This window comes from Podarcis muralis, chromosome 2, assembly GCF_964188315.1.
Source record: "Podarcis muralis chromosome 2, rPodMur119.hap1.1, whole genome shotgun sequence".
Taxonomy (NCBI): domain Eukaryota; kingdom Metazoa; phylum Chordata; class Lepidosauria; order Squamata; family Lacertidae; genus Podarcis; species Podarcis muralis.
Window position 1 is genome coordinate 62,503,418 of NC_135656.1, and position 26,753 is coordinate 62,530,170.

The 26,753-nt window shown below is 44.4% G+C and overlaps 1 protein-coding gene across 3 annotated transcripts in view; it reads left to right on the forward strand.

Annotated features, from left to right (window-relative positions):
• NDST1 (N-deacetylase and N-sulfotransferase 1) overlaps positions 1 to 26,753 on the forward strand; it is a 76,807-nt gene that overhangs the window by 31,647 nt on the left and 18,407 nt on the right. Inside the window, exons 2-5 of one of the 3 annotated variants that reach the window (XM_077924617.1) lie at positions 18,041 to 18,888; positions 23,494 to 23,976; positions 25,577 to 25,664; positions 26,017 to 26,171. In XM_077924617.1, coding sequence (XP_077780743.1) covers positions 18,382 to 18,888; positions 23,494 to 23,976; positions 25,577 to 25,664; positions 26,017 to 26,171 — 1,233 coding nt within the window. In that variant the 5' untranslated portion in view covers positions 18,041 to 18,381. Of the gene's footprint in view, positions 1 to 18,040; positions 18,889 to 23,493; positions 23,977 to 25,576; positions 25,665 to 26,016; positions 26,172 to 26,753 lie in introns of those variants that run through there. The other 2 variants (XM_028718285.2, XM_028718284.2) reach the window with 2 other exon arrangements.

Sequence of the window (26,753 nt, forward strand, 5' to 3'; positions counted from 1 at the left end):
TTTGCCAGGGATATGTCTGCGGAGGAGAAAAACAATAAATTCTGCACCCTGTTTAAATTAGGGAAGCTGGTGCACGTTTCCTTATTTTGTCTATGCTATTGTACTTGTTCTGGAAAAATGCTTGGAAGTATGCAGGGTGCTGAAGCCACCCTTTCTAGCTTCTGAGGCTTCCAGGCATTTGGCATTCATTGTAGAATTCTGGTGTTAAAAACAAGGCCGAGGCTGTAAGGATAAATGTGGCTGTGTCTTTAAGGGCATCGCTCAGGCCTAGTTTAGCAAGTTACGCCCAAGCAGGAGGCAAGGCAAGAAGCCAGAGTGAGAAAGTAGCTAAAGGAGAGAAGACCTGTTGCATGTAATTCTTGTTCAACTCCTCTGACCTGCTCGACATTAATCAGAGAACATTACAGAGGCTGACAAGTTCCAGAATCCTGTAGTTGGAACCCCAAAATACATTTGTGCAGAAATCTAAAATACACACAAACCTTGGTTGCTGGTGAAATTTTTGCAGACTTTTACACAAGCAGATTTTCCCTTTTGTATCAGAGAAGCTGCTTTGCCGTTTTTAGGAAGGTGGTTCTGTATGCTATGTTCTTTTCCAAATTTATATTCATTATGTTATTTAAAAAAAACTGGTTCAATTAAAATAAATGAAAATAAATGGTCTCAAGGTACCACAGCATGCTTGGTTTCTTTGATAGCTGGATATCACTCTGTGGGAAGAGACATTAAGTCAAACTCATGAGTACACCTGCTGGAATTAATATTTATTTTATTTTTATTTATTAAATTTGTAAACTGCCCTTCGTCTGAAGATCACAGGGTGGTTCACAACATAAAAATACAAAATGAGAACGCAAAAGTCATAATAAAACCAATAATGAAAGCAAACCAATAACCCCCTCCCACAAGCATATTTAAAAGGACATAGTATCATTTATTTATTAAATTTTGTATAATAGAATTGAGTCTATGGCTAGCAATAATATTTGGGTGCCATATGCTTCTGCTGTGCAGGATTCATCTGCCAGAAATGGTGGGTAGTTATGTTCATCCACTCAAAAAAAGAAGAATCTATTCTAGCCTAGCTTAATACCTCTTTCACTCCTTCCTAAAACTGTTATAAACTGCAGATGTTATGGGCTTCAACATCCCCCCCCCCTACTTTCTGTTGTCCAGCCTAAAAGAGTTCTTAAAAACCTCAGTGGCTTGCTCAATGCCATGATGTTTTACCTTATCGTAATAAAGGTAAAAAATCCCTACTGTGGATTTTGAATTTTGTCAGCCATTGCTGAAAGCCAAATCGTTACGCACTGTGGCAGTGTGCACCTAGCTTGTCAGGGTCTGGGGGAGCAACATGTGCACATTTTTCAAGAGGCTGCCAGACAGAGGCCCCAACATTGCAATTTCTTACAAAATAAAGAATGCCGAAGCTCTCTGTGCACTGCTATATATAAACAGCAAGCTTTTTGGATGTTGCTACCGCAATTGCCAAGTGAGATTCATTGACCTTTCCCCTCAAAACTTTTGCTTTGCTTGTTAAATTCTTCTTCAGGGAAGCAACCCGGGTATAAAACGCAATGGATTTGTGGAAAGGAGAAGCATAAACGGAAGGTGGGGAGGGGAAGGGTTATGCACCTCTTTTTTTATTTGTTCTCTTTTTTCAAACGACAGCATACTTTTGAGAATCTGAAGTTAGCTTAACAGTAGTCTTATTGGAAGCTCTGCGTTGGGGAAACAAGCAATATGTCACCTTTTCTCATCTCTGCAGTGGACCCCCTTCAGTCATGTTATGTGTGAGAAACCAATCCCAGGTGCCCAATTAACTGTTGAGCATCCTTTTCTGGCACAGCTGTTTGGATAAGCTACCTGAATGTGCAGAAGTAGTCCAGGCTACCTGCTTGATAGCTGCCTTTGGGATTTAGCTGAAGTGGAGTAAACTGCGCTAGGTAAAAATGGTGCTGCTTCTGGTGGCTTCCCTTGACAAACAGTGACTAATGGACTGGGGCAAAGGGGTTATTTGGCTGTTGTAGACAGTGGTGTTATCAAGCTATTTTTAGTGCAACCTCTCTCTTATTGTGTGTGGGGGAATGATGGATCTTACAATGTGTGACGGGGAGGGAGGGAGGGAGGGAGTGAATAAAGTAGCACTGTGGCGTTGTAGGGCGAAACTACCTTGGCAGGCAAACAAGCTGATAGAGGAAGCCAAAGGCTGAATTTGACAGTGTTATTTAGCGGTAGCCGAAAAACGTGTTCTATCTTCTCCTCCCTTGCAAGATTTCAAGCAGGTAAGCACCACTGCTAAATAAGCAAAAAGCACATGTTCTGCTGGCCTGAATCTTTCTGAGCACAGCATCCAGTTCTGCCATTGGGGCCAAGTAGCTATTTGTGGGTGACCATAGAGACAGGGCACAATGTGCATCATCTGATGTTCACATGGACCCCATTTTGTAGCTTGTTCTCCTGTGTAACCTTGCTGGGATTTTTATTTGTTGTGGGGAAGGGTGTCTGTGGGCCATCTCAAACAAACAGTATAGTTTCATAAAGTGGGGTATGTCATCTCTCACCAGACCTCAGATGGAAAATAGCTAGTATAACACCTATTCGCCTTTTTCTTTTTTTATTTAGAAAAAAGGCACAGCCTTCAGACCCTGGAGTTGCTACCGACAGCAGGCCAAACTAGATGTGAGGCTGAGCAAGTCTTTCAATAGAACGTGCATACTTTTTAAAATAGGGACGCGGGTGGCACTGTGGGTTAAACCACTGAGCCTAGGACTTGCTGATCAGAAGGTTGGCGATTCGTATCCCCGCAACGGGGTGAGCTCCTGTTGCTCGGTCCCTGCTCCCGCACACCTAGCAGTTCGAAAGCACGTCAAAGTGCAAGTAGATAAATAGGTACCGCTCCGGCGGGAAGGTAAACGGCGTTTCCGTGCGCTGCTCTGGTTCGCCAGAAGCGGCTTAGTCATGCTGGCTGTACGCCAGCTCCCTCGGCCAGTAGAGCGAGATGAGCGCCGCAACCCCAGAGTCGGTCACGACTGGATCTAATGGTCAGGGGTCCCTTTACCTTTACTTTTTAAAATAAGAATTGGGACTGAGGCCTGTGCTGTTTAACATCATTGTAAACAAATAACCTGCGAGAAGTGGTTGAAAAGGCAGAGGTTCTGGATGACGGAAAGTACAATAGATTTTAGATAGAATAGCTAAATATAACCTGTACTGAAAGGTAGCCTAATGCTGGGAGAATGGGTGTCAAATTGACCAGGGAAATGAACAAACAAGAGTGTGCTTGTATGAGAAATTCCAGAATATGTACAATTAGCCACTTCCCCTCGAGAGGGGCTTCAGGGGTGCTATGAGATACTCCTCATTAACATGTTTTCTCCTACAGTTTTTTCTTTGTGTAAAAAAATTAGTGTGGCTGTGGAGAGGAATTTCCGAATCCATGTGGTTGAATTATTTGGTGGAGTCTTGCTTATTTTCAGCCACTTGTAGTCATTTTGAGATATTGCATAGCGGTTATCTCCAGTTACTAAAACTGGTGCACAAAAGGAAGTGTAGAGCAGCCTTCCCCAACCCAGTGTCCTCTCACTGTTCTGGACTACATTTCCCTTCAGATGCAGTGTGGCTGTCGTGGCTCGGACTCATGGGAGTTGTAGTCCAAAACTTTGGGAGGGCAGCAAGTTAAGAGAATTGTTAGGATGAATTGACTGAAATCCTTTGACTGAAATTTCCCATGTTGAAATTCATAGGTTTCCTGTGTACTTAAATATTTGCTATAGCAATTGAGACATGACCATGACTAAGATAAGTTCGTTAGTTTCAGCTGATTACTTCCCAATGCTTTGCAGATAAATAAAGGAGCATAATCAAAAACCTTTGGTCCTGCAGCCTTTTGCACTGGAGATAAATATCTGCTTAGTCAGGAAATGAATTTTTCTGTTCATTTGCAAGCATGCTATGCAGAGGCAGTTGTTTATAAGGCCACAGTCTTATCCATATATTTGGAAATAAGCCCTATTTAACAAAATGAGGCTTCTGAGCTGATATGATTAAATGATATGCTTAGTGATGTGCTGCAAGTGTCAACAATTTTCTACAAGCAAAGTCTGTTAGCAGTTCGACAAAATACTGCTCTCCTCCACTCCCAGGAAATGTCCATGCTGTCTGTTTGGTAAGAATCATAAATATTTGGAATCCAAAATATTTGGAATTTGAGAACTGAACACATTGCTGAGGTAGCAGGAGAGCATAAAACAGGTGTACCTAGCCATCCATTTGACTTCTGTGGATGATTCTTTATAAAGGATATCATTGCCTGAATTCTAGCAATTGTGGTGACTTGCTGGTTCCGGTAAGAAACCCACAGTACTAAATAGAGTAAATTATGTATTGGACCACTTATCTGGCTTCTGAAGTTAAGCATTATATTCCTGGTGCTGCCTCTCTTTAACATGGAAAGCCTGACTTTTGGTTCAGTCTATTTGGGACGCGGGTGGCGCTGTGGGTTAAAGCCTCAGCGCCTAGGACTTGCCGATCGAAAGGTCGGCGGTTCGAATCCCCGCGGCGGGGTGCGCTCCCGCTGCTCGGTCCCAGCGCCTGCCAACCTAGCAGTTCGAAAGCACCCCTGGGTGCAAGTAGATAAATAGGGACCGCTTACTAGCGGGAAGGTAAACGGCGTTCCGTGTGCTGCGCTGGCTCGCCAGATGCAGCTTTGTCACGCTGGCCACGTGACCCGGAAGTGTCTGCGGACAGCGCTGGCCCCCGGCCTATAGAGTGAGATGGGCGCTCAGCCCTAGAGTCTGGCAAGACTGGCCCGTACGGGCAGGGGTACCTTTACCTTTTATTTGATAGATGCTCTCAGCATTAAGTTTTAATAGACTGGTTGACATTGCGTTACGTTCTTTACGTTTCATTTTAAAACAAGCCGTGTTTATAAACACTCTTGAAAATGTAAACTGCTTTTATTTTTATTTCTTTTAATTAAGGAGCTGGAAAGAACAAGCACTCTCATGTATATTAACGCTGAGGGCATATGCATGCATTCATTTGGCTTAAACTTTAAAAGATGACGGACCCTTTTTGCTGTGTCAGTTGCAAAGGGTAGGCTGCCCATTGGCCGTGCTCAGTCTTCCTGACCTTAATATGGCACGTTAGTCACTCCCTTTGCCCCAAAACTTTAAAGGATGTGCTGCTTTCGTTCCCCTCTGAAAAGCTGGTGGCCTAGATTTGTGAGGGAGTGGGGAGAGGAACTGAGTTTGGAACAAATGCTTCATGATGCCTAGCAAGCTGGAACTGTGTGTGTGTGTGTGTGTGTGTGTGTGTGGTGTGGAGGTTGTGGAGAGTTTGCCTAGAAAGCTGGGTTGATTGTAATGCTGTTTGTCAGGGATCTCAGATTAGAAGAGGCTGCATTAAGTACAGAGGAGAGCCTGCCTTCAGGGGACTGAGCTGGGACATTGTTAGAAGGTGAGCCTCTTTCGTCTGCATGCCAAGCACGGGGGGGGGGGGGGGGGGGAGGGAGAAGAAGGATAAAGTCTCCCCCTCTTCCCACCAGCATTTTGCTTTAGTGTTTTGGAGGCAAAACACACTTGACTGAATGCTTGAAGGAGTTATATCCGCTGTCTTTGAAGCTACAAAGATGAGAGATTTCCTGCACTCTCATGTTGTAATGTAGGTGGATTTTGTAAACCTATGACAGGTTCCACACCAAGCATGAGCTTGGCAGAGGATAAAGGGATGGGGGCAGAAGAGGGGGGGGAGTGGATATCAAAAGAACATTTGGACTCATCTGTTGGATAATGAAAGGCAGGCTAGAGATGGAAGGCAAATAGCCTTAATGGGTATTTCTGTCGCAGGCCACAATTATGCATCAAATCTGTGTTATGATTGAAGCTGGCCTGCCAGTTGTTTGTGAAACCTTGCTTCTTTTGGGTGGCGCTTCTTGTACAGAATGCAAACCTGAATTCTTGTTTTTATTGACTTAATAAAGGAATGGCTCCATAGGGATTTTGAAATGGAAACATACATTGTTTTAAGATTAGTGCTTTAAATTAGGGTTGCCCAGTATTATGCTTTCTGATATTGCTGCTTATGATAGCCTTGTTTGTGACTTTATGACTTTATAGGGAGCGGGTGGTGCTGTGGTCTAACCACTGAGCATCTTGGGCTTGCCGATCAGAAGGTTGGCAGTTCGAATCCGCACGATGGGGTGAGCTCCTGTTGCTCTGTCCCAGCTTCTGCCAACCTAGCAGTTCAAAAGCATGCCAGTGCAAGTAGATAAACAGGTACTGCAGTGGCGGGAAGGTAAATGGCATTTCCGTGTGCTCTGGCACCCGTCATGGTTTCCCGTTGCCCCAGAAGTGGTTTAGTCCTGCTGGCCACATGACCTGGAAAGCTATCTGTGGACAAATGCTGGCTCCCTTAGCCTGAAAGCAAGATGAGCGCTGCAATCCATAGTCACTTAGGGCTGGATTTCACCGTCCAGGGATACTTTACCTTTCTTTCTTTGTGACTTTAAGAGTGAAATCGTAAGTGATAAAGAATCTGGATTGTGTCACTACTTTCATTGCAAATCAACATGCTCTAACACCACAAGGAAATTTGTAATCCAATGTCTCCAGTTTGCGCAATAGATACTCTGAATGCTTCCAATAGCCAAGTAATGAGTCCTTTTGAATGCCATTGCAGAGTTTGGTCCTCCCAAACGTTTAAAAGAGGGAGCTGTGGAATCATTTGGATAGGAGCCTTATATATTGCAGAAAGTTCATGATACAACTCTAACCAAAATTCTTGTTCAGGCAGGCACTCCCACAATAAATGGAAGAATGTACCTTGCACCCTACAGCCTCTCCAACCACATGATGTCATCTGTGAAGTTATATGTGAAAGCTGAACTGGTTTACGATGCCACCTGTGGGAGATTTTTTGATGAACAGTTCCCATATAAAGGGAGATACAGATTGGAGTGACATAAGAGTTCCATAGTTTCTTCCACTTACTTTCTGGTGTAATTGTACCCATATCTGTGTTCCAAAGCAACTTAATTCCTTTTAGGAATGCAATACAGTGGTGCCTCGCAAGACGAAATTAATTCGTTCCGCAAGTTTTTTCTTCTTGCGGGTTTTTCGTCTTGCGAAGCACGGTTTCCCATAGGAATGCATTGAAAATCAATTAATGCGTTCCTATGGAAACCGCTTGCCAGGGTGGCGGTGCGGAGAAGGGCTTTTCTCCTCACCGCAAGCCTTCAGGACAGGTACGGGAACAGAGGGGAAGGCGCGCAGCGCTTCTCCTCTGTTCCCGGGCTTGCGGTGGGAGGAGGGTTTTTCCTCCCCACCGCCAACATTCAGAACAGCCTTCCGAAGCCTGGCGGGGGGCGGAGAGACCTCCTCCCCGCCGCAGGCTTCAGAGCATCCTTCCGAAGGCTGGCGGCGGGGCGGAGAGACCTCCTCCCGCCGTCAGGCTTCGGAGCATCCTTCCAAAGCCTGGGGGCGGGAGGAGGTCTCTCCGCCCTGCCGCCAGCCTTCGGAGGAGGTCCGAGGACAGTGGGGAAGACGCGCTGCGCTTCCCCGCTGTCCCGGAGATTTCCCTATGGGCTTTCGTCTTGCGAAGGAAGCCCATAGGGAAATTCGTTTTGCGAAGCGCCTCCAAAACGGAAAACCCTTTCGCCTAGCGGGTTTTCCGTCTTGCGAGGCGTTCGTCTTGCGGGGCACCACTGTAGACAGATCCAGAATGCTATAGTGGTGAATAGGTGTCCTGTGGCTTAACTGTTGTACAGAACAGAGAAGGAGGCTTCTGGGAAGGTGGTGGGCTTGGTTTTCTTTGATAGTCTGGGGCTCTTTTTGCAGAAGCTTGACACCAAAACTGAAACAGATGCAAGGAATAGCAAAAATCATTGAAGGGATGATTTCACTTCAGAGGTACTATTTCTGGCTTGGTATGTTTCTCTTGGGAATCACGGTACAGTTCTTTCCCCAAAGTGTTCAACCTTAGAAAGCATGTAGAAGGCTGCTTGTTCATTTTAAAAGAAAAACCTTTGCAGAATTAAAAATCTGAAAAACGTTGTATTTCCGAAATACACTCCCTTCCCACGTGCATTCTGAAGGACTCTACTCCCATCTGCTAATGTTCAACTGAAGCATCTCACAGTTAGGAAGAGCACAACTAAAGAGAATTCGGCCTGTTTCTGTGTGTTAAGTTAAGCAGATCTTTGGAAAGGGACAGGATTATCCTCCACATAAAGAGAGAGTGTAATCTGGTAGATTGGAAGCGGAAGTTAGGTAAAGGAATACAGAGCATGGAAGATAAAGGCAGTAAAATTGACTATTTAACACATGGCTGGATTTGAGAACAGAAAGCTTCTGTTTACCAGTGGCATGCAATCCTAGATTAGTCTCCCTACATGGTTATGGTATTAAAGAGGCTTTCTGCCCCTGAGTTAAGGCCCGGTCCCAAGGAATGGTGGGATGGACTTGTAGTGTATTAACACACTCTTTCTGTCTCTTTGTACATAGTCTGATTTCTTTTTTAAAAAATTATTTCATCCTTGGAATAGAACTGCCATATTGTTCTGGTGTCTGACTAGTGATCTTGTTCACTGCTTAAGTCCTCTGGATTTTGCTAACCTTGTCTGGTGCGGTTGGTCATATCTTCTTCCCCTGTGGCATGGCCTGCTGCCATTTGGTTTCCGTGCATAGCCTGCAACCTTTCAGACTCCTTGAAAACGATTACGAGATGGTTGTCAGTGCCCAAGCCATGCTTTGGAATGTGGAGCGTAAGCAGATAACGAAAGGTGCTGTGGTCGCTCACGCTGAGTGTGTGTGTGTTCTAGTCCATTGCTTCTCGTACAATTTGCATGCAGTAGAATTTGTTCTACAGGACTCCATGGGATGGAATTGCCTTGGTCTCAAGGAAAAGGGGCATCGAGCAATAGTGGTGCCTCGGCAGAAGGAAAACCACGTGTTTCTGTTTGTCATGCTGAGCTAAACTCCATTCTGTACAGTATGCTGAACTAGAGTGTGTGTGTTGGGCAGTGACACGAGACGGCCAAAAGGTAAATTTGAGCTGCTACTTCAGCAAGCATCTAAAGTTGTAAGTGACCCCCCCCCCCCCGTTTTCTTTTTGTGCCAGAGCCAATCCTGTACACTGGAATATTTCTTCTCCACGTTTTCTTTTTCTTTCTTCCTTTTGCTGTTTGTTGAGAGCGGGTTGATGAAAGGGGGAAGGGGAATTCCTGTAGCTGTTACTAAGTTAATGGACCTCAGATCTAACTCTGCCACCTCTAGCAGTTTCCCCTTAATATTCATCTGTTCCATTTGAATGCTTCACTGTCTGATACTTCATTTCAGCACTGCTCTGAACTTGGGAATAAAGCAGTCATAATGTTCCAGTGCCTGTGAACATGGGATTGGAGGAGCAACTATAATTCTGCATTGCTGTGATTAGGGTACTTATGCATACTTGTGCTGATAGGGCAGAATTCTGCTGCCTTGTTTAAGGGATTATATGCATGGTTCCATAAAATAATTATTAAATATTTGGAAACTAGAAGGTGATTGGGCTTTTGTGATGGTTGGATGTATTCTGCACCAAACCAAACTCTGTGACTCAGTTTGCACCTCACAGAAAACCAGAGTTAATGATTTACCATGAAGATGCAGATTGGTTCCCTCTTTGTTCTACTCGTAGTGTGAATGTAAACAACAAATCACAACCCCTGGCCCAGCGCCATGTCCAAACTGGGGGTATTTGTTTGTTTTGCTCCAAAATTGCTAAGCCAAGGACAAACCTTTGCTTCACACTTGTGTGGAGCAAAACAAACCATGATTTCTTGTTGGGACGTAAAACTAAGCGTGGGATTGTGGTTTGTTGTTCCTGCTTCTACAAGGGAAGGAGTGAAGTAGTACACGTTCACAGCAAGTGATTTACCATGAAATGCGAACACAGCCTGAGTAGAAAATTCTGTAAAACCCATAGAGCCAGGTATTGAACACAGGTTTTGTTATGTTTCCTAGTTTGTGTTTCTATGCCTAGATCAGCAGTTCATGCCAGGCAATTCTTGCTCTTTCACGGTCTAGCTATGAAGCCTTCCCCTACTTAGTGATTAAAAAATGCCCATTGCTTATGAAAAGTTTAGGAGACACTGTCCTAATAGCTTTATTTCCTTGTCTTTATAATTGTTTAGATCTCGTTAGCAACCTCTTTATTTCCCTTCCCCTGACTCTGGGGAAGTAAGTACAAATTATATGAAGCAAAGGAAATGCATTATTTCCATATATTCTTCGAAGTCCTGTTGCTACTACTTTATCCTTGCATCCCTTTCCCCTCTGGATTGGCAACTGGGAGCTGTTTGGAACTGGGTTTGGATTGGGGAATCAGCACATGGAGGTCCCAAACATCAGCTCTGAATTGCACAGAACTTTTTTACTAGGGTGGACCCTATTAACCTTGCTGCATAAGTAGCAGGAACAGCAGCATCGCTCACTGTTATTATTACTATGAACAAAACCAGCACAATATGACGAGAGCACCTTATTAGAGCAAAAGTTGATTTGCGGGTTGTGTGTGCGTATGCACCGTCACCCAAGCCCCTTTCTTGTTGGTGATTAAAGATGAATGCCTAATCTTTTCCTGTCAGTAACTATTGCCTATCCTGCCTCTCCATGCATTGACATTAAATCTGTTGGCTGTCAGTTCTCTGTGTGTAGCCATGGGAACTCTGATGTCACTAACGAGAGCTTGTGACTTTCCTTCCATGCAGGAAAGATGACTAGTGAAGGCAGCAGGCGGCAGGTTGGCGGGATGTTAATTATTGTAAATGGTAGAAACAGAGTAAAAAAACCCCATCTGGTGGTTCCAAGGTGGGATTCTTGATTAGTTTTATCTCTTCCCCCACCTCACACCCGCCTTTTATATTAGAAATGCTAATTTTTCCTGCGGAGGAAGAAATGCTGGGGGTGTGCTCTCTTTGTGGGGAGGGGAAAGGGAGCTTAATGGTTAATGTCTAGTAAGCACTTTGGGAGATTAAAAGGGCTATTTATTCTTGCAGTTCCAGCAGAGGAACTTGTTGAAACGTGGCAGTGCTCCTGTCACTCAAAAGCAACTGCCTTTGGGGAAAACTTCTGATTGACAAACGAAGGTGCTGAGCTGGGTTTAGGAGAACAAAATGCTGTTCTGGGGGAGAATCTGCCGGAAAAACATCTTTCTTAGGAAACTTTGAAATGATTTCTCTTGCTGATTTTTAATACAAAAAAACGCACTCCTCTGGAGATTGGAGCCTTGCCCGCGAAGGTGTGTCTTACAGAGACAGGTTGCAGTTGAAACCAACGCTTAATTAACCCTTTGCAAAATAATTGTTCAGTTCTTTCATTCTATATTTCTTACACAACAACCGTATTCTTTTTTGAACTTTCATTTGAATTGAACATATACTCCCTGCCTCCGTCCCCCAAATATACATTAAATAGCATGCCTGCAGTACTGGGTTTCTTTGTGGGGCAGTGGGGGTGGGTTTCAGAGAATTCACAACACTGCTTCACTGTGCAAAAAGTCACCTTCTTGCCTAGCTATATTGTGTCTTAATTACAAAACCTAGGATGATCCATTCACACCATGCATTTCTAGATCTTTAAAATCCCAAATGGTTTGGGCCTATGCTTTTCTTTGGACTGCCTATACTCTTCTCTATTGTCGTTTCCTATGGTGGCCCCAAAGCAACGCAGTTGGGGCCATTTCTACGCTGGAGGCCTTTGCGGAAGCCCCTGAAGAATGTTTTCCCTTCTTTCCCCAAATGGCTTTCCGAGTGTGATGTTTCTTAGCTGGGCGGTGGTCCGGCTGAATTGTGTGCTTTTCAGTTCTGCTTTTAAAAACCCTTCTTTACGTGATGCGTTGAGTGGTAGTGTTAAGTATTTATTTTAAAATACGCATTACTTTTCCTTTATCCTTTTTGATGGGCGCTTGCCCCAGAAAAGCGGCCTAATAATCACCATCATAATACTAAATAATAATAAAAATCGTAGGAATGTTGTGTGGCGGGGAGCATAATCTGTGACATATTGTGGAATTTCATTCATTTCCGTGGTAGTTTTGCCCTTTTGAGGGCCAAACGACGCGTTACACTGAACAAATTATGTGCAGCAATCTCTCCTTTTTTTACTTTGATGAATTACAGGTACAAACCGGGTGATCCTTACTGGGAAGGCCACATGCAGAGAGGGGAAATTTATCTCTTCTCCCCAGCATTGTCAGAACTGAAACTGAACATGAGCACCCACCCCTCATGCTACTATAATGTTTGGGGTGTGTGTGTGTATGTGGGGGGGAATCTTTCCTGTTGCGGCAGTGAGAAGTTACTTCCTAAGTGTTCTAGCTGTGGGGAAGGGCAAGAGATGTTAGTTCCGATTGTGCTGTGGAGGGAAGAGAGAAGTCTTCCCACACCCACACAACATATGCCGCATTTCCAAGTTAAGGATTGTCTCCTGTGCGCATGCAATTAATAAAAATAAAAGGGGAAAGGAATCTACACGCTACACATTATGTGTAGTTTCGCCCCTAGATCCGTTGATTTGTAGGGCAGGCGGAGTGGGGGAAGAAAATAAACACCCAAAAGCAACCTTCAAATACAAACAAATTTGGTTCAGTTTCCACAGTCTCTTCCAGCTCGTTGCCCACAGAATTTCAAGTAGTAGTACATTGGTTTTGTTTGGCTGTAAGAACGTAACCAAGTTTCAAGTTGTGGGCTCACTTACTCTTTTTGCCATTTCATGAGCTCAGAAATAAAGTCTTTGCATTCAAAACATACATACATACACACACGGTGTCTGGAATTCAGCTACAGTAACTTTCACTCAGAGCAGACTCACGGAAATTAACAGACCTAAGTTGGTCATGGCCATTAATTTCAGTGGGACTACTTTGAATAAAGCTCACTCACCTATAAGTGCTAGCTTATCAAGGGAAAACTTCTCATTTAATAACCTACTTTATTGTGTGATATATCTGTTTATGTGGTATAAATGTTCATCTGTGATGTCTTGTCTACATCCAGTTGACTAATGTAGTTGTGCCAGGCAGATTTGGTCTGTAGCTGAGGGTCCTTTTAAAGTTGCCCAGATAGTATCATACAGATAATACATTATTGCTAATAATCGCTTGTAAAGCACCTAATGCTTACTAAGTGCTGTGCAGACATTAAAAACCAAGGTGGTTTGATTTATGAACGATCAGTAAGGAATATGGGCTGCTTTAGTTCAGCATTAGGGGTAGTATTATGAAATATAGCTAGAAATCCTAGTACTGTAAATGGATGACGTATAGTTAGAGATTCTAGTAATTATGGTGGTTCCGGGATGGTATTATAGTCAGGAAATTCCTTTGGACAATAGGCAAATGCTATGCTTCATGCTAGGAAATAACAACAACAACCATCATCACCATCACCATCACTGTTACTCCTACTGCCACCATTTGCAGTAGGGAAATGCCAGTGCCTCTTTATTCCAGTGGTTTGATGTGATGCCACAGAGAGAGTGTTGGCAGAGAAATCATGGCCTTTCTGACTGCCATGGATGGGCTTAGCGGCTCTGATGTCACCCTCAGTGCTTAGAAGGATTGTTGGAAATGTTAGTCTGAATTCTGAGGATCCAAACATTATTGAAATTAAATCCTTTCATATGGCACTACTTCAGTGGGTTTTGAATGAGCTCTTTGTAGAAAAAGTGGCATATAAATGTAGTAATAAATTTAATGAATCATTGATTCTGTGATCTCATGGCATTTTACTAGAAGAGCATGATTCTGCTTACTTTCTATGGCAGGATAGTTAGCATAATGCAAAGAGTTGTGTCAGATGCTGTAATTTGTGTAAACTGTGTGTCTGGAGCTATGTAAAACTTCCTAAATCCTCAGGAATATCACACCTTGGCCTGCCTGAGACACAGAAACCCCACCTTATGCGTGATGCGATTTCCTCCTTCCCCACACCAAAATGCAAACCCTTAAAAGAGATGTTTCTTCTTGTTTCTGGGTCTCTCTTGCCTCCTTGCTAGGAAGGGAGGGAACTCTGTTGCAACAGGAAAAATAAAGATCTGCCTTGCTTTCACTGCCTCCTGCCTCCATCCATTCATCTCTGACCGATCATGGACTTAGGGGACTCAGTCCCTTGGGGAGTTGGGCAGCAAAAGCCAACCATCCCTATTTTTTCTATATCAGATGGATTCTGTCCAGGATCATGGCTGAGCTAGCGATCTAGCTATACAGTATGGGGTTCCCTGTGTCATATTGGCATAGCTGCTTTGCCCTGGCTTTCTAGTAGTATGGGCATTTTTCTGTGGTTTCTAGGGTGATAATTGTGATCTTTTCAAATATTTCTCTCTCTCTATTTGCCTTCCATAAACATAAAAAAAACCCCTTGATTTTGATGTTTTACACCTACTTGAGACAGATCAGGCATTTCTAAGGAACAGAAAAGGAGTGAAGGTAAGAAATCGATAGTCTAGGAGGTCTGGCTTCAGGCCTTTTTTTGTGACACTTCAGAGGCCTGGTGGGCAAATCTTTCCTACTCTTGGAATTAAACCTGTCCCCAGTTCCATTATCTCCTCGCTTCAGGCAGGAGGGGAAATGACTGGATTAAGCCTGGCATTAATCCAAACTACTTTTCAACCAGCTTCCTTTTTAATCGCACTGTTGTTGATTTTACTTGATACTCCCCCCCCCCCTTTAAAGTCATCTCCATCCTTCTGCTCGCAGCGTCTCACACCACATCCATTTTAGGGGTTGTCTGCTTGCTTCTTCCACTGCAATAAGGCGGCAACTGTCCCCTTGCATGATGCACAAATGTGTTAAGGTTCTGAAAGGGGGCAGACAAAATTGGAAACAGCCCTGGCCAAGCTACGATTCAGTAGGGCACCCGAGAGCTAGGTGGTTCTCTGTGGTGGCCTTTAGAAAAGCCTCCCCTGGATTGCTGGTTGATTCATGCTGGAGTCTATTAATAGCTTTGCTCCACCTGCTAAGGTGCGAAAGTCCAAGGCAGCAGGCCATTGGCTGCTACTCCACTTCAGTCCAGAGGGTGCTGCCGGTGGTGACCTTCCAGCTGTCCCTGGGCAACTCTTCAAACACAGCAGAGCTGGGCTTAAAAGGAGGAGAGCAGAAGAACAATTGGGAGGAGAGGCTGGCAAGTAACAAGAGATCAGTGTAACTAAACACAGCAACTAAACCAGGACGTGCAGGCTCTGTGTTTCCAGATTTTGCAGATGTTAAACATTTGTGCGATACTTACTGGACTGCTTATTGTACATGTGCCTCGCCGTTAAGCCTGTTACATAGAAAACTAGGAGGCTGGGTTTCAAACGATAGGAGAACTTGAGTGGAATAGCAAAGGTCAGTATCTGAATCACTCATCCAAAGGTCACTGCGTTTCAGGCTGTTTTGTCTTCGGAACAGACAGATGGCCCTTGCTCTCTTCCTGCGCTGCGTGGCTGTTTACAGCTCACCATGCTCTTTCCCTCGGTGGAGTGGAAGGCTTACCCTCATGATGTTTAGACAAGAGTTTCCTCTTTGCTGTTGTGTCAAACACCCGCAGCTTGAGCACCGCTTGTGTTGCATGTTAGAGTTGTTTTTCCGGGATGCACTTGAACACTTGATGCCCTTGAAAGGTGGCTTCAGGAGGCCACATGTTTGGGTTTTGGTGGCCAGCCATGGTGTCTGGTAGAGCTGTCTTTGCTGTACAGGGACAGGCAGATGCACCCCTTTTTGAACCTGCTGTGCTCAGGGGGCAGTGGTGATGAGGAGCGGTGTGTGTAAAAACCCTTTCTTTCATACCTGCAGCATTGATGGGGGTGCATCCCAATGTGCTGGGCACCATTTTCCAAAGAGCCACTCTGCTTCCTTGTGCTCCTGAAAACTTTAAAAAGAAGGTTTCTGCTTCAGGAGGGTGCGCAGGAACTTTTTTCTTCTGGTTGATGGAACTGAACGTTTCTGGTAGTTGGTGGCAACCATATTGGTGGACCATGAGTATTGCTGTTCTGCAAAGGAGTTGTTAACATATAATGATACTGTAGAGGCTGAGTGTGTGTGTGTGTGTGTGTGTGTGTGTGTGTGTGTGTATAGGAAGATCTGTTGCACAACACAACAAAAAGGGTCCTAGGATTTGGAGGAGTGTGTATCCCCATGACTTATCGGCCGTCTCACTTGTGAACGTTAGCTGAAAGAATAAGGAATCCTCGTCACTTTTTTGTTTTGTTTTGTTTGTTTCTACTAACCCTTTTGTAAGTAGGGAAGCTGAAGAAAAATGGTATTGAATTGTCGGCGCAAGTCTAAACATGCCTGGATCAGGTATTGGAAGCTTTGCCAGATGCTTGGCTCTGACTTGCACCTGAACATTGACTGTGGATGTGCATCTTTGAAAGTTTCAGGTGCTTATGCACAGATGACTTTTAAGGGGAGTAGCATAAGCGTGTTGTAGAACCCTGGGGGCCAAATGAAATCTGACCCGTTGAATGTGCCATTTAACTGGAGGTTTTCGTAGAATTGTAGAATTGGAAGGGACCACAAGGATCATTTAACAATGCAAATTGTAATAGCTACTCTAAACTGAGGTTGTCCAGACTGCAACAAGCGCGGAGGGAGATTTTAATCATTTTTTCGCTGTGGAAAGTCCCTCCTCCGATGCTGGCAATTGTATCCCCACTGCTGCCAATGTGGGATATTTCCTTCTCCCAATGCAAGTGTCAGCTTCAGATGTGTCCTGAGTGCTAAATATTTCACTGGCCTTAAAAAAAAACCCAGCCTACCCCAAACCATTACCATATATCTTATAAGATACAAAACTTCCTTGCCCCATACTGCAAATTGGTTATATAGAAGTAGGTGGCTGGGTTTGCTCTTTTTAGAGGAAAAAGTAAATCTGGAAAAGAATCAAATGGGAAGTTTTGCCTCTGTGTGGATTGTTGAGGCTGTTTCTTAACAGCAGGACATCTTGTAGGTGTTTAGGAGTTGCAGGTGAAACGTGCCTTGAATCTGTGGTCTTTCCCTGGGTGCTGGCCTTGGAATGGCTGTTCCAAACTCTGTGAGCAAAATCAGAATTGTTTCACTTTTTTTTGTTTTTTTGTGGGTTAAAGCTGGGCAACGGGCCCCCGCTCTGGCTTTTCTTAAGTGTACAAAGAAACAGCAGTATTCTTACGGTTCTCTGCACTGTTGAACTATTAAGTATTAAAGGCTTCTTGTGGTGTGTTGGCAAGTGATTGACACTAAGCTGAAGCAGGTGCAGAGTGCGTGGCGGCTTCCTCAAAGCTATGTGGGGGTGAACAACTACGCTGGGAAAGCAAACTGCGGGCTCTCCCTGTGCCCACTGGGTGTTTAGGCCTCTGGATTGTATGGCAGCTGGCCCTTTGACTGGTACACCAAGAATGAGCTTGTGGGAGGAGGGGCTGTAGACCTACATATCTAGCCTAATAATGAAAGCTGAGCTTGAGGGCTGAAGCTGGCCTGTAATGCACTATCTGCCTTATGCAGACTAAAGGCCCCGGGAGGACCCAGCAAGCTACATTTGCATTTAAACACCACACATGCAAAACACCTATCTTGAATTTCCTTAGCTTTTTCTTCCAAAAGGCTTCTGTGAGATAGAAAATCCCTAGAAGCCTAGAGACACCCCCCTCCCCTAAAAATAGTTTTAGTTAAAAGGGAGGTAGGATTCATATAGGGGTGCAGGCAGGGAGAAGGCTGCTGCTCACAATAATCAATTTGACACAATCCAACTCTTGTCATGCCTGGAGATAAAAACAAGTGCACTCCCTTGGATAAGTGGCATAGCGCCTGAACGCGTGCAAAGTTTATTTCCTTACCCTTTTATCGGTCCAGGCCAACTTCAGCTGTGGCAACTTCTTTCATCAAAGGCATGGACCACTGAGGGGTCCATAAAGAAAGGTTTCTCTGTGGGAATATGCTGTGTTTGGGAGGCGGCTTGAGTTTGGGATCTTCCAGGTTGTGAGACTATGTTCTTCCCAGAGGGAATTTGCTAATACCTTGTTTGCCCTTTTTCTTTTAAACGCAGAACAACGCTTCTGGTACACGCCCAAGGATTCGCCATGCGTCTCCACCTGTTGAGAGATGTTCCGGAACCCCAAGACTGCCCAATTTCCGTCCTGATGATGCGTCAGTGATGATGCGAAGCTCTTGGTTTTTCTGCCTCAGAAAGGAACTCTGAATGGATTTGCCATGGTGACATGAAAAAAGACCAGGAGGGATAACGGACTTCCACAGGGGCGATTGTGTACACACACACGCTGCCTCTTAGGGAAATTGTCCTTTCCTACATCAAGATCTGGAGGGAGGGAGGGGGGCTGGGTGGGGTGGGGTGGGGAAGGAACCTGAACACACTCTATCAAAGCAAGGATGACTTTGGTAAGGATTCGGAGGAGCTTCCGGCAGGTGTCTCCTCAGGTGGTGCTGTTCTTGCTGTTTGCCTTCTGCCTACTCAGCGTTTTTGTCTCGGCCTATTATTTATATGGGTGGAAGAGGGGACTGGAGCCCTCGGGGGACATCCCAAGCCCGGACTGTGATGAACCGAAGGTCGCCCCTTCTCGCCTGCTTCCGCTGAAGCCCATCAAAGTGGTGGATTCTTCTCGCACAGACCCTTTGGTCCTTGTGTTTGTGGAAAGTCTCTACTCCCAGTTGGGCCAGGAGATAGTGGCCATCTTGGAGTCCAGTCGCTTCAAATACCTGACGGAGATTGCTCCAGGGAAGGGGGACATGCCCACACTGACGGACAAGGACCGAGGGCGCTTTGCACTGATCATCTACGAGAACATCCTGAAGTATGTGAACCTGGACGCCTGGAACCGCGAGCTCTTGGACAAGTACTGTGTTGAGTACGGTGTAGGAATCATTGGCTTCTTCAAGGTATTGGCTTTGGTTTGGGCAAGGCTTTTGTGGGAGCAGGTGGGGAAGAATCAGGCCACCTCCGGTGATGGGGTGCGAATTTCCTGCAGGAATTTTTTCAAGTGCTTTATTTTTCTGTGGGGGGGGAAACCAGTTTCATATACGGTCCTTGAATGGATGCCAATGGCAAGTAGAGTATTAGGCAGACCTGGGCAGTTTCAAAGAATGTAGCTGTGTTTATTTAATACAAGTAAAATAAACATACTGAATTAAATCACATTTTCCGACGCAAGCTTAAAAAACACGTTTTTTTTGGGGGGGGGGGGTAAAGTGTTTTATTATTGTTTCATTTTATAATGTATATAAAACAGGGAACAATTATAGCAACAGATGAAAATTAAAAGATGAAAATGAACTATAGGCAACCCCTCCATTTACACGTGTTCAATATATGTACAATCACGCGCGCACACGCTGTGCCAAACCCAGAAGTGACCTGAAATGTCACAAAAATGTTTTGACAAGGGGTGGACTGGGGCAGGGTGGGATGGAATAGGGTGTTTGCAGGCTTTTTCAATGGTGTTTCATATTGACACCATTTGCACACATAAGTGAAATGGGTTGTCTGTATAAAATAGACATGTAGAATGAGTAGTTGCACTGTAGTTACAATTACATGAGCTGAAATTTTTTGATGCTAATTTTCATAGGAATCTTATTTATTTTTTTAAAAAAATATGTGTATGCTGCTATATCATAAAAAAAAAAAAATCAAAGCAGTTTACAGCAATAAAAGCATCAAAACCTCTCCCCCAGACCAACACCACTGACCAGCTCATTTCATGGGGACAAGGTTAGTCCAACTATGGAGCACAGATCAATCTCTCTGCATGAACACATGGCCTAGTCCTACAGCAAGGTTAGGATCGTCTTTATTAAACTCCCTACAAATAGAAAATCAACACAAGAGTCACAAGGGTGGCCTAGCATCTCTCCCCGCCCGCCAAATATTGCACTAGTTATGCCCTCAGATTTTGCTGCTCCAATGCCACCTTATTTTGTTGCAGTGTAAATCCAGTCTGTTTTAAAGAGGATGGATGAAGAGCTTCAAAGAGTGACATAAACCTTGGACTCGGGTCCAAGACCTAAGGGGGAAGGCCAGAAGCTTGCATTATAATGTTATAATCAAACACGTGTAACTGTGAACACTCCCGCACTTGGTTTTCAGATTGCTGTATTAGGTTCTTCCATGTATGTGGTGGGAGGAATGCATAATTATATTTGTATGTAATTATGCCCATACTTTTCTATATACACTACAGATTCAGATACCCAAACAGCTGGAGTTTGCCCACTTCCTTCCTTCCTTGCTTGTTTGTGCTTTGCTGGTTGGTGGCAGCCATTTTCGGGCAGACACATCAGAGAGCAGGAGAAATCGGACAAATCAGGGAGCAGGAGAGACTGGAGAAATCAGTTTCTCCTTTCTCTCTCTTTTGCTGGTTGGCTGCAGCCATTTCAATAGGAAACCATAAGTGGGGAGAAAGATTGGAAAAATCCCAGATGAGAAATGTTCCCTTGGGAATCCACCTAAATCGTGGACTCGTTATGTGAATGCTCGCCAAACGAACGATTTTCGGGGAACACATTGCGTTTGGTAAGCAGGACCTGTGTGTGCTGCTGAACCAGTCCTAAATAAAAATAATTTTAACAATGAGATAGTCCTTAGCTGGTGGAGAAGGCTGTAAAGTAGATCCTTAGTTGTGTACTTCTCAGGACAGAAGTCTGCTTTACTCTTTAAAAAAAAAAGCACTTCAGTTTCCTCCCCGTTTTTCCTTGGACCCAATACTGTGTACACACTGTACATTTAAAGTACTCTCCCCCAAGAATATTGGGAACTGTAGTTTACTTCTCACAGAGCTGCATTTCCCAGCACCCTTACCAAACTATAGGTCCCAAGATACTTTGGTGGGGAAAGTTCTTAAAATGTATGGTATGTACACAGGTCTTCCTGAGGGAACATTCTTCCATCTCATTCCTTCTGCAGTTAGTGGTACAACAGTGCTGAGAGTGAATGCAGCTTTGAGGGCTTGGCTTGATAGCATGCTTCTCTGAAATTCATTACTGTTGGCTATCGCTGATGCGATAGATTGCCTAGACCCTTAAGCAATATTACCCATATTACAGTGGCACAGGTGCTTTCTGAAGGCATCCGTATCTGCCAGATGCTGGCTCATGCGTGAACAGTAGTGCTCTGGAAGAGCTTCAGCTTGCAAAATGTCAGCCTTTCTTGGACACCTTCTCACAGTCACTACTCGCTATTGAATGGCTTGATGTCTTGCCAGCATCGAGCCTGATAAGTAAAAGGGCTGTGTATTTTAACTGATGCCAAGAGCGGATTTACAAATCTGCGCCTTTTGAGATGAGGCTGCAGCGCCTTTAGTTCTGCTGGTGACAGTAAAAAAGATAACAGTAATGGTCCTCTTGGGAACTGGTTAATGTGTGAAGAGAACAGATTGTAACAGGGATTTGGGGGCCATCCGGCCGTCCCTGCCTAGCATTATGACTTGACAAGGCCACCCTACCCTGCTTCCCGTAGTGATTCTTGAATTTGGTTTCCAAGAAGTCAAGTAGGAGGGGATGCAGGCTAACACAACCCGTATGGCATTTGCCACAGGTCTATTGCATTTTTCCATGCTTGAATGGGTAAGCCAAGAAGGTTAAGAATCGAGGGCAGAAATGAAGCGTGTAAATGAGGCTTTATCCTGAGACCAAGAGACGTCCTGCTGCTTTTGACAGACATTTTTTGCACAGCAGTCTGTTTTCTCTTCCATTCTGATTTCTCTTGCTTCCTTGGCTTGAACCCACTATATTAAATTGGTTTAAATTTTCAGAGTGGCAAAGAAGAGTCAGTCTCCCTCCCTCCCTTGCTTCCTAACCCTCTGGCTTTCTGTCCACTTACATAGTTATATCTTTGAAAGATAATTTGATTGGGTGTTAAGTAGTATGGCTACACTGCATGTTGATCCCTTTCCAGACATACAGTTGGATAAAGCCTGTCCTTGAAAAATCCTTAGTTCATTGCACAAAGTATATTCTGTGTGTATTTCAGTGAACTTTATTGGTGGAAAGTACACAGACCACACAACATGCACGTTGCAATAATAAAACAGTGGCTTTCCTTTCTATTGACATAAATGAGAGAAGCAGAAGGGTCCAGAATATATGACGGGAAGAGCCCATCACAGTACCAAAACATATAGCCTAAATATAAGACTACAACCAAAATATAAGAGCCCAACCGCAAAGCCTGCTGACCTAACCATTTCTTTGCAGCTGTTTCAGAGAGGCACTCTGGTCCAGAGAGGCTCTCTAAGCCACAGAATTCAGCTTGGCTTGGTTTGTATATAAAAAGGCTGTATCTGATCTCCTCACCTCCGCGCCCTTCCCCAAGCGGCAGCCTCTTCATCCTAGTCAGAGTTTCCTCCCTCCAATCTACAACCTCTGTTGTCGAACATAATCCGTTCTGGAAGACTGTTCGACTTCCGAAACGTTCGACAACCGAGGCTCAAAGGGCGGTCGGCAAATCCCATTGAGAAAATTGAGAAACGCACCTCAGAAGCTGTTTGACTTCTGAGGCGTGTTCGAAAACTGAAGCAATTACTTCTGGGTTTTCAGCGTTTGAAAACTGAAACGTTTGGCTTCCGAGACGCTCGAAAACGAGGTTCCACTATAATCCTGTGGGGCTTCCCTTGTGAACCATCCACACCCATCACATTTAAGCAAAGTTTTCTAGCAGCTGTGTATACCACCTTCCAACCCTCTCTGGCTTAGGCCCGCCCCCCTCACTTTCCTCCTCTTACATCTTCGTTGGTATGAGTGGAGATTTCAAAAATGAATGGCCTTAAATGAAGATTAGACAAATTCATGAAGAATAAGCTCTCAGGGTTAGTGGCCACATGTAGCCTATGTTCTACCTCCGCTCTTGGAGGCAGTATGTTTCTGAATACCAGTTGCTGGAAGCCACAGGAGGACAGAGTGCTGTTGGGTCCTGTTTGGGTCCTGTTTGCAGGCTCCCCAAAAGCATCTTCTGATTGGCCACTGTGAGGATGGGGATGCTGGACTGAATGGTGCACCAGCCTTAACTTATGTTCTTAACCACCAGAGCAGCTCTTGGAGCCAATAGAACACCCATGTTTAGTAGTTTATAGCAGCAAGGAAACGCTTGAATTCCATAGACTGCTCCCCTGCTCTTGCAAGCCTGAAGTGACACACTCAGTACCACGTGTGCCTTCAGGAATTCAGTTAACCTGTACACCAATCACATTGTGCCATTATATTGCCTCTTAAGCATTGTTAATAAATAAATCTGAGACAAATAGGGCTCTAGTTCTTCACCCGCTTTCATACTCTGCTTCCCCTGTTCTTTTCCTTATTGTTGGCAGCTACAAGAAATTTTTCTTATGTGACACAACTTGCAAATAAATACTTCACACAGCAGAACCAAAGAGGTAACCCCTCAAATTCCTTCCTCCTATCTGGAAAATCATAAAGCCTCGCAAATGATGTCATCCTGTATACACGCAACACAAATGGGGTATAAATTCAGTTCATGTGATCTCCCTACAGGCCAATGAGAACAGCTTGCTGAGTGCTCAGCTGAAAGGCTTCCCCCTTTTTCTCCACTCCAACCTTGCGCTGAAGGACTGCAGCATCAACCCCAAATCACCACTCCTGTACATCACACGGCCCAGTGAAGTAGAGAAGGGACTCCTTCCAGGCGAGGACTGGACAGTCTTCCAGTCAAACCATTCCACCTACGAACCCATCCTCCTGGCCAAAACCAAGTCGGCAGAATCCATCCCACACATGAGCATTGATGCAGCACTCCATACCACTGTGGTTCAGGATCTGGGCCTCCATGATGGCATCCAGAGAGTCCTCTTTGGCAACAACCTCAACTTTTGGCTGCACAAACTGGTCTTTGTCGACGCTGTTTCTTTCCTCACTGGCAAGAGGCTTTCCCTCCCGCTGGACCGCTACATCTTGGTGGACATTGATGATATTTTTGTTGGCAAGGAAGGCACACGGATGAAAGTGGATGATGTAAAGGTAATGACACACAGCCAGGTTTTGCTCTTGAGGTTGGGATTTGGGGGAGATGTGGGGCTAGCTGTTCTGTGGATCCATTTCTTTGGGCTGAAAGCTACATGATGCTAGGAGCTGTGCCCTGGATCCCTGAATCCCTGAATGCTGTTCTGCTGTTCTTCTACCTCTACCACACTGGATCTAGTGTGGTGTTTGTGCTTCTGTCATTCCCAGAATGTGTGAGACTGGGATGCAGGAAGCGTAATCAGGTGTCCCAGCCTCATAGAATTTTAATATAGACTCAGAAACCATTTCTTTTTTTAAAAACCTGTTGTTCACAGCCAACATATTATTGCTTTAGTTGAAAGCCCTTTAAATCAGGATTGCTATGAATAGTTACACAAGTGCAAAAATGTAGAGATGGATTTCCTTGCGATTAAATTGGGAAGTACTAAAATTAAAAATCTTAACTTAGCCCAACATCGCTTGTTTTTCAACATCTGATAAAGAGAACTGTAGGCTGTGAAAGTTTGTCTTTAAGGTGCTACAAAAACTATTTTTAGTAAGATCAAAGAAACAAGAACAAACTAAGAAAGCTCAGAACTTGGAACAAACTTTTGTTGTCTAGGGATAAAATGAACTTTTTACTACATAACGGTATATTACCAGAAATAGGTGAGAACAATGTGTGTGTGTAGGAATCAGTTAATGACCACTATTCCTAATATTTCTATATCTTAGGGAGAGGGATCATTAACTGATTCCTTTGCGAAGAGCAAGAAGAAAATTAGACTGATGTTAACAACCGCGATTTATTTTGTTTGGCTTAGGGAAATGATGGTTTAAGGCTTGAACGCTTTCCTTTTTTTTTTAAGCAAAAAGCACAATGTGCAACAGATTTATCACTAGGTCCCTTAAGCACATGTCTGTCTCAGCTTTGTTTCCCATAGAATTATTGTTAAACCTTTGCCTTTTCTCTGCTTTCTTAACAAAAATAGAGAGTGTAGCTCTCCAAACAAAGTCCCAGAAGAGTAATTAAGCAGGATTTATTTGTTCCTGATGAGGAACATCTGAACGCTTACTTGCCCCCACTTCTACTCCAGACACCTCCACTTCTAAATAACTAGTATTTCTCTAACAAAGGCTAATCTAGTCACTATACTATTTGCTCACGTGAACTATCAAGTGCTTGCTTATGGTGGCAAATGTGTTGTGGGAGTCCCAAAACTGGGTTATTAGCAGATGGTGACCTTTGAGGTCTAGGAGGCGGCAGAAAATGTAAGCTGCACCTTCCTGGTAAGAGTGATATTGCAGCTTGCATGTTAATGACTGAAATGTGTATATATAAGGGCATGTGAGGAAAACTGATGTTTTGAACTGGTACTAAGGCCTCCTTGCATTTATACTGGTGGGATGGAAGCTTATTCACTGTGCTCCCTCCCCCACCACTGCTGGGATAATGTAAAAAAAAAAAAAAAAGGCCTATGCCATGTGAGAAGACACCATGCTGCATCTCCTTCTCTTCCTCTTCCTCGCGTCTCCAGAAGCTGGAACTTCTATTCCCCCAGCTTTCTAAAGCGAATAGGCTATGGTTTTAAATGTTGCTTTTCATCCCACTCTGTAGGCTCTCTTTGACACCCAGAATGAACTGCGCACCCATATCCCCAACTTCACCTTCAATCTGGGTTACTCAGGGAAATTCTTCCACACAGGTAAGAAGGATTTGTGGGGTGTGTGCGTTACCTTATTTGGGCTCTCAGGTCTTTCACATTGTGTTGAGGGCTAGGCTAGAAGATCTGCCTGGTAGGTGATGATAGCTTTGTGGATCAGATTCACCAGGAAAGCTTCCCTTCCCTTCCCTTCCCTTCCCTTCCCTTCCCTTTCTTATTTTTGCCCCTGGAGGTCCAAGGCTTGATCAGTCTGTGTGTTGTGTACAGGGTGGTTAATGATGTTTTCGTGTTCTACCGGGCAAAGCATATGGTTGGTTTGAGCCTGTGGGAGGAATGGCATTCCATTGCATGTCTTCGGTCTTTAGTCGTGACACTAGTGGTTTGGGTCTGTCAGGTACGGACGCGGAAGACGAAGGAGATGACCTGCTGCTCTCGTACGTGAAGGAGTTTTGGTGGTTCCCCCACATGTGGAGTCACATGCAGCCTCACCTCTTCCATAACCAATCTGTGCTGGCTGACCAAATGACCATGAACAAGAAATTTGCAGTTGTAAGTAAGACGCTTTCTGGGGACAGAAGAAGAAGGCTGGGGCAAAACAAAAAGCGGGAAGGAAGGCACGAGTCAATCATTTGTTTATTGTTCAGAATGATGAGTTTGCAATTGCAAAATGAAAAACCTAGCACTGCTAGGACATTGCCATAACGCGTTCCATCAGCACAGCATTCTTAAAAATGTCTCGTTGGCTGCTGCAGAAAACAGAACAACCATTTTTTGGGCTCCTGTCTACTATTTATGCAAGGAGTGTGGTGTGTGTAAAAACATCCCAACATTCAAGTCTCCCCAGGGGTCTAATAGAACCAGCTTCTCCTACTGTATTGTCGGTCTGAGGTGTTGCACCCTTCATAGCATGATAATGAATTGGACCTCCAGGAAGAAAGCATGGCCTGCTTTCCTCCCCTCCTCTCTTGTTGTCTTCTTATCTTCAACCACTGATCTGTAATCCCACCCTTTCCTATCTATTTCTGGAAGGGGGATCTTGGTTCCTGTGATCCCTTCCTACAGAAATGTACTCCTTCTGTGATGCTAGTCTTTCACAACTAGTGCCCATGAGCCTCTTTTCTTAAACCTAAA